This window comes from Lucilia cuprina, chromosome 6, assembly GCF_022045245.1.
Source record: "Lucilia cuprina isolate Lc7/37 chromosome 6, ASM2204524v1, whole genome shotgun sequence".
Classification (NCBI taxonomy): Eukaryota; Metazoa; Arthropoda; class Insecta; order Diptera; family Calliphoridae; genus Lucilia; species Lucilia cuprina.
In genome coordinates this window covers 50,749,105-50,756,550 of record NC_060954.1, presented here as the reverse complement: position 1 = coordinate 50,756,550, position 7,446 = coordinate 50,749,105, and the positions used below count along the sequence as shown (strand labels likewise).

The 7,446-nt window shown below is 27.8% G+C and overlaps 3 protein-coding genes across 7 annotated transcripts in view; all 3 read left to right on the top strand.

Annotated features, from left to right (window-relative positions):
- The window catches only part of LOC124421021 (major facilitator superfamily domain-containing protein 6), a 4,267-nt gene extending 1,185 nt beyond the window's left edge, over positions 1 to 3,082 (top strand). The window contains exon 2 of the mRNA XM_046955703.1: positions 1,610 to 3,082. Within this exon, the coding sequence (XP_046811659.1) occupies positions 1,610 to 2,878 (1,269 nt within the window). The 3' untranslated portion in view covers positions 2,879 to 3,082. The remainder of the gene's footprint in view (positions 1 to 1,609) is intronic.
- LOC111684417 (antichymotrypsin-2-like) overlaps positions 1 to 7,446 on the top strand; it is an 81,588-nt gene that overhangs the window by 51,474 nt on the left and 22,668 nt on the right. The window lies entirely within an intron of this gene.
- Positions 6,142 to 7,092, top strand: LOC111684420. Its single transcript, XM_023446588.2, has 3 exons — positions 6,142 to 6,407; positions 6,467 to 6,557; positions 6,617 to 7,092. Exons 1-3 carry the CDS (start codon positions 6,361 to 6,363, stop codon positions 6,794 to 6,796), a joined length of 318 nt encoding a protein of 105 aa, XP_023302356.1. The 5' UTR covers positions 6,142 to 6,360; the 3' UTR covers positions 6,797 to 7,092.

Genomic DNA, 7,446 nt, shown 5'->3' with positions numbered 1-7,446 from the left:
TCTATAGTCTAGCCTATAGTCTAGTCTATAGTCTAGTCTATAGACTAGTCTATATTCTAGTCTATAGTCTAGTCTGTAGTCTAGTCTATAGTCTAGTCTATAGTCTAGTCTATATTTTAGTCTATAGTCAAGTCTATAGTCTAGTCTAGTCTATTGTCTAGTCTATAGTCTAGTATATGGTCTAGTCTATAATCTAGTCTATAGTCTAGTTTATAGTCTAGTCTATAGTCTAGTCTATAGTCTAGTCTATAGTCAAGTCTATAGTCTAGTTAATAGTCTAGTCTATAGTCTGGTCTATAGTATAGTCTGGTCTATAATCTAGTCTATAATCTAGTCTATAGTCTAGTCTATAATCTAGTCTAGTCTATAGCCTAGTCTAGTTAATAGTCTAGTCTATAGTCTAGTGTATAGTCTAGTCTATAGTCTAGTCTATAGTCTAATCTATAGTCTAGTCTATAGTCTAGTCTATAGTCTAGTCTGTAGTCTAGTCTACAGTCTAGTCTATAGTCCAGTCTATAGTCTAGTCTATAGTCTAGTCTATATTCTAGTCTATAGTCTAGTCTAAAGTCTAGTCTATAGTCTAGTCTAAAGTCTAGTCTATAGTCTAGTCTATAGTCTAGTCAATAATTAAGTCTATAGTCTAGTCTAGTCCATAGTCTACTATATTGTCTATTCTGTGTATAGTCTAGTCTATAGTATAGACTAGTCTATACAGAATTCTAAGTCAACTTTATAGTGTGTAGTCTACTCTATAATCCTACCTATAGTCCTCTCTGTAGTGTATACTATGGTATCCTATGGTATGATCTAGCCTGAGGTCTATTCCATAGTTTTTTCTTAAGTCTGGTCTATAGTCAAGACCACAGTATTGGCTGTAGACAAGTATGTAGTCTAGTCCATAGTCTTGTCTATTGTCTAGTCTATATTCTGGTCTATAGTACATTTTATAGTCTAGTCTTCAGTCTATTCTATATTCTAACCTATAGTACAGTCTATAATCTAGTATATAGTATAGTCTGTAATCTAGTCTATAGTCTGGTCTAAAGTCTAGTCTATTGTCTAGTTTATAGTGAAGTCTATAATCTAGGCTATATTCTGTAGACTAGTGGGAATTCATCAATCAAAATTAATCTACATTTTGACAAACTACTCATATGATCCTTAATAATTATATTAATTTAATTAGATTACAACTCGATACCTTAATTAGTCCATTTCCATTTTTATTTGAAAATAAAAAAAAAATCTCATTAGAGTTTGTAAATATTACAAATTATTTTATAACTGAAGAATATTGTTAGTCTTGTGTTAATATTATATTATCTTATCGAAATCGTAAGATACTATTAAACTGATAATTTACTCAAGACATTTATATGTCAATTATAAGTGCGGAAAGTAAATGATCATAATATGATAAGTGAATTTTTATAGTATTTGCTAATTTTAGTATGACCTGGCAAATTATATATATGGATCTAATAGGAGAGTAAAGAAGTAAACAAATAATTTAGATATTTTTTAAAGATATTCTTTTTAGATTTATATAGTTTTTTTATGATGATGATTAATAATCATGTATGATTTATGTTTTTTCTTGTTTTTTTAGCTCTTAACACAAACCAACTTATGCAGCACTACTCATAATGCTCGATGTCAAGATGAAATCTCAAACTTTGAAGCTTTTTTCGTGGATATATATAAACCCACTATTAACTATTTAAATTTGACCAACAACTATGAGCAAACAACATTGCAGTTACATGTGTGTGTGGAGGAAAACTTCTCCAAAGCTAATAATGTTACCAATTTTAATGGCACCTGTGACTTTCAAACTACGCAACGTTCTCAGTGTCTATATAGTTCCTTAGGTTTTTGGCTTTTTGTGATTTTTATGTGTGCCGGTACAATTGGTTTCAATGTCACGAATTCAATATCCGATGCTATATGTTTCGATATGTTGGGCGAAACTGAAGAAGATAAATATGGTGCCCAGCGTGTTTGGGGTACCATAGGATTTGGTCTTACCGCTTTAGTGTCCGGTATTGTAGTCGACTATTGGACTTTGGGTGATGTCAAGAGTATTTTACCCGCCTTAGTTATTATGTTAATATTTAGTGGTTTCGATTTGTTAAGTGTTTCCAAATTAAAATTACCCAAATTATCCTCTTCTGAGTCTATATTCAAAGATGTCTGGGAATTGATTCAACATCCCGCCATTACGATATTTCTGATATTTGCCACCATAGCTGGTATAATAGATTCTTTTATTATATATTTTATGTTTTGGCATCTGGAAGATGTGGCTGCCGAAACTGGTTTTATGCATCAAATTAAATTGATTGAGGGTTGTGTAGTGGCTGCAGAATGTTTGGCTGGTGAAGTACCCTTCTTCTTTTACAGTGGTAAAATCATTAAGAAATTGGGTTATATACACTGTATGAGTTTATGTTTCTTTTTCTATGCCGTTCGTTTGGCTTTAATATCATGGATACCTAATCCCTGGTATCTAGTGGGGGTGGAACTATTCTTTCAGGGTTGCACTTATGCTCTCTGCTATACTTGTATAGTGGCTTATGCCTCGGCAGTAGCACCTCCTGGCACTTCGGCCACTGTTCAAGGTCTAATGGCTGGCATGGATGATGGTTTAGGTTTTAGTATTGGCTCTCTAATTGGTGGTCTAACCTTTAAACGTTTCGGTGGTAGACGTAGTTTTATGTATTTCTCTATAGTGGCCATTTGTACTTGTGTTGCTCATATAGTTATACGACCCTCTTCGAGAAAACGTCAATATTTACCTAAATCTGGTTATCAATTACCCAACGAACAACAGCCTGCCGTAGCTTTAGATTCGGTTAAAGAAGATGTTAAAACGTAGTCTTTCACATTAAGGACGTATTTCTATTGGTTGTATCTTAAACTCTGACAATGATGGAAAAATCAGCTAAATAGTTATGTAAGAACAAATGTACATATAATTTTTATTGTTTTATTGTTTTATGGTTAATACAATTTTTATGTATTTAATTAAAAGTGTTTGTACATAGTACGTTTATATGTATATTGTATATAAATATGTATGTCTAACAGTTTTTTTTTATATTTTTTATATGTAAAATAAAAAATTTAAGAACAAATAAACATTTTTTTTAAATATTAAGCAAATTGTTTTTTATCCTTTAAAGTTATTATCTTTTCCGAAAATGTATCAGTAAAAAAAGTGAATTTTAGTTATATATGTATATCAGCAATCACTGGACAAGCTAAAGGAGTGACATTTTACATAAATATTATCTATATATTTGGTTTGAGATTGGATCGATATAATTCGATACTACTACCGTTTTTTTTAATGATCGGGTTTCATTTGACTCTAGCTCCCATACGAACTCCCCTTCAGAAAATGACTTGAAGTTGAAAATTTATTTCTTAAATAACTTTGAAGTAAACGTAAATTCTTCTACCAACATTGATAAGGGTAGGCGCCTACGACCCTATAAGCAATCTTATAGAAAATCCCTCTTTTTGTCAACAATAAGTAAAAATATTCCGAAATAAAGTTAAAAACCAAATTAAATGCTTTAATTTTTAAAGAAAACAATGCACATTTTTTAACAAACTAGGGTATCATATAGTCGGCCATGTCCGATTATACATTCATACTTATTTGATTTATATAGAATAAAATGTTTCACTAAGAATCCAATTTTTCACTAAGAAATCCAATATTTCACAAAAATGCAACATTTCGCTAAAAATTAAATATTTCTTTAAAATTTCAAATATTTCACTAAAATTCAAAATTTTTCACAAAAATTCCAAATTTTTCACTAAAATTTCAAATTTTTCACTAAAATTTCAAATTTTTACTACAGTTTCAAATATTTCACTAAAAATCCAATTTTTCACTTAAATACGAAATATTTAACTAAAAATCCAGTTCTTCACTTAAATTCTAAATATTTCACTGCAGTTCCAAATATTTCACTAAAACTATAAATATTTCTCTAAAAATCCAATTTTTCACAAAAATTCCAAATGTTTTACTACAAATTCAATGTTTCATTTGAACTCAGAATATTTCACTAAAAATACAATTTTTCACTATAAATCCAATTTTTCACTTAAATTCTAAATGTTTCACTAAACCTACAAATATTTCACTAAAAATCAAATTTTTCACTAGAAATCAAATTTTTCACTAAAAATCCAATTTCTCACTCAAATTTTAAATATTTCACTAAAATTATTTTTCTCTAAAAATCCAATTTTTCACAAAAATTCCAAATTTTCACGAAAGTTCCAAATATTTCACTAAAAATTCAATATTTCATTTGAACTCAGAATATTTCACTAAAAATACAATTTTTCACTATAAATCTAATTTTTTACTTAAATTCTAAATGTTTCACTAAACCTACAAATATTTCACTAAAAATCAAATTTTTCACTAGAAATCAAATTTTTCACTAAAAATCCAATTTCTCACTCAAATTCTAAATATTTCACTAAAATTATTTTTCACAAAAAATCCAATATTTCACTAAAATTACAAATATTTCACTAAAATTCCAATTTCTCACTTAAATTTTATATATTTCACTAAAATTAAAATATTTCACTAAAAATAAAATTTTTCATTAAAATTCCAAATTTCACTAAAGTTCCAAATATTTCACTAAAAATCCAATTTTTCACTTATATTCGAAATAATTACACATATTTTACTAAAATTATAAATATCTCACTAAAACTATAAATATTTCACTAAAAATCCAATTTCTTACTTAAATTCACAATATTTCACAAAAATTCAAAAATTTTACTGAAATTTCAAATATTTCTCTAAAATTATAAATATTTCACTGAAATTATAAATATTTCACTAAAATTACAAACATTTCACTAAAATTCAATATTTTGCTAAAAATCTAATTTTTAAATAATAATCCAATACTTCTCTGAAAATTTTGGAGGAAAAAGGGCGGATTCTGGGGAGCTTAAATAATTTGTATATCTAAGAAACTATTAAAGTTAGAATCTTCAAATTTTAAATGAAGAACCTTTTCATTCATCTGAATATTAAGAGTATAACGAGCGGACTTTTAATGGGGACTTTTTCCCATATGAATAAAATGCAAAATAATGTTTATCTAGGAAAATAATAGAACTAGATTCATTAAATTTTGCATAAATTCCTTTAATATTTATCGGAACATCTTGGATGAAAAATGACGGACTCTAATCTGGGGAGCTTGAAGCCCCATCATGAATTAAACAAAATAATTTGTATATCTAAGAAACTGGTAGAGCTAGAATCTTAAAATTTTAAATGAAGAACCTTTACATACATCTGAACATTTAAAGTATAACGAGCTGACTTTCAATGGGGTCTTGACATTTCTCATATGAATAAAATGCAAAATATTGTTTTTGTTCTACAATGTTCAAAAAATAACTAGTTACAAATGTGCTTACCCAACTTTCCCAAACATAAACGTGGTTCTACAGTTATTTTTTTAAATTTACTAGTCTTTCAAATATGATTCGAACCACATACGCTGGATAGATACTGGACACATTCTCTAGATAATTGGCTACAAGTACCATTGAAAAAAATTCAAAAATGTTATTGATAACAACCACTCATTACCTGGTAATGTATTGAATAACTACATTATCAAGATTACTCATTACCGAAATTTGAAGATTTTTTGCTTGGTACATACATTCAATTTGTAATTTTTTACATTGAAAGTCAATTTACCAATGTTCGTCTGTCTGTCTATTCCTACGTTTGTTGAAAACATCTTTCTAAAGATCTCTGATTCGGAAATCATATAATTAATACTTCTAACAGTCATTCGTTTTGCAAAAATATGATAAAAATTCTTTGGATTTTAAGCGTTTTCTTTAGAATATCATAATATCTGGCATCACTAGCAATAAACCAGCACCAACCACTTTACAATTCTAATACAGCTGTTGAAAAACTCTTGTTGTTAGAAAAGGACAAATATATATATATAAGAAACACATGTTTAGCTGAATACATTTTTCTCTTTCTGTTGAGAGTAAAATTAAAAATCATATGTTATATCGAATAGTTTATGTCATTCTCAACACATCTATTGATTTCTGAAGAACAGCTGTTTTTGTCATATACTTTGTTTAGAGAAAAATTGTCTTGTAAACAAACAAATAATTAAATTGTTTAATTTGCACAAAATATTAAAAAGATTCCTTTCAAAATAATTAAATAAAAATAACATTATAAAGTTTAAAATCATCAAATATTTTCTAGTTAGAAATAAATTTATTGATTTTTTTTTTCTTGTGCAAAAAAATTTTAACTCACAGATGGCTTCCGCATCCAGTAGTAGTGCCCGACATTTGTTTGATGAAAGGTAAGATAAACTAATAATATCCGTTACAATCATTATCTAAAATATTCAACATTTTACAGCAAAAAACGTCTCTGTGCTCGAGTTGCAGTCAATGTTAATAATTTGGGTTCCGTCGCCCGACAGGTGGTACGAAGTTCTAAATCTAATGAGGTAAGGTATTAAAAAAAAAAATGCGATTTATTGAAATATTTGTAATATTTTTCTTATAGATTTTAAATCAAAGTATACGTAATTTCACCCAAGTCGATATAGTCTCCGATTATAGTGCTCAAAACTTGAATAAAATGTCTTTGATTTTACAACATGTCAGTTATCATTATGATGCCATGAATGATAGTGTCAATCATTTGGATTATCTAAAGGAGCAGGTTACGGCCATGGAAAGGTGACTGGAGGCCAAAAAATAAGAATTCCAAATTTCTTTTCAATAAAAATATATATTAGGCATTTATCATAAGTTATAGTTCGTTTCTTTATAGAATTAACTATTTTCAGTTAATTTTAAAAATTTTCATTTATTACTTTTTAATGCGATTTTTGTCACTGCAAACAATGTTGAATGCTTTAGTACTTTTTAGCTTATTGTATAGTGTATTTAGTTAAATATAATTATAATTTAATAATAGTTTACAATATGTATAGTTTTAATCAATAAAAATAATTTTCATAAACACATAAATATTTATTTTAAATCCTATTATAATATATCGATTTTAATATCAAATTTTGTAATATAGGCTTTTATGAGGTCATGGTTCAAATATAGAACGAAGTCCGCACTAAAAAAATCAATAATTAATAGTTGTATACGAAAAGTGCCATACATTGGAAGTCTAAATTATACTTCCGATTTTCAAAATGATCGGGTATTATTTGACTCTAGCCCCCATACAAAGAAATGTATAGGAATAGATAGATAGATAGATAGATAGATAGATAGATAGATAGATAGATAGATAGATAGATAGATATTTAGGTAGATAGATAGATAGATAGATAGATAGATAGATAGATAGATAGATAGATAGATAGATAGATA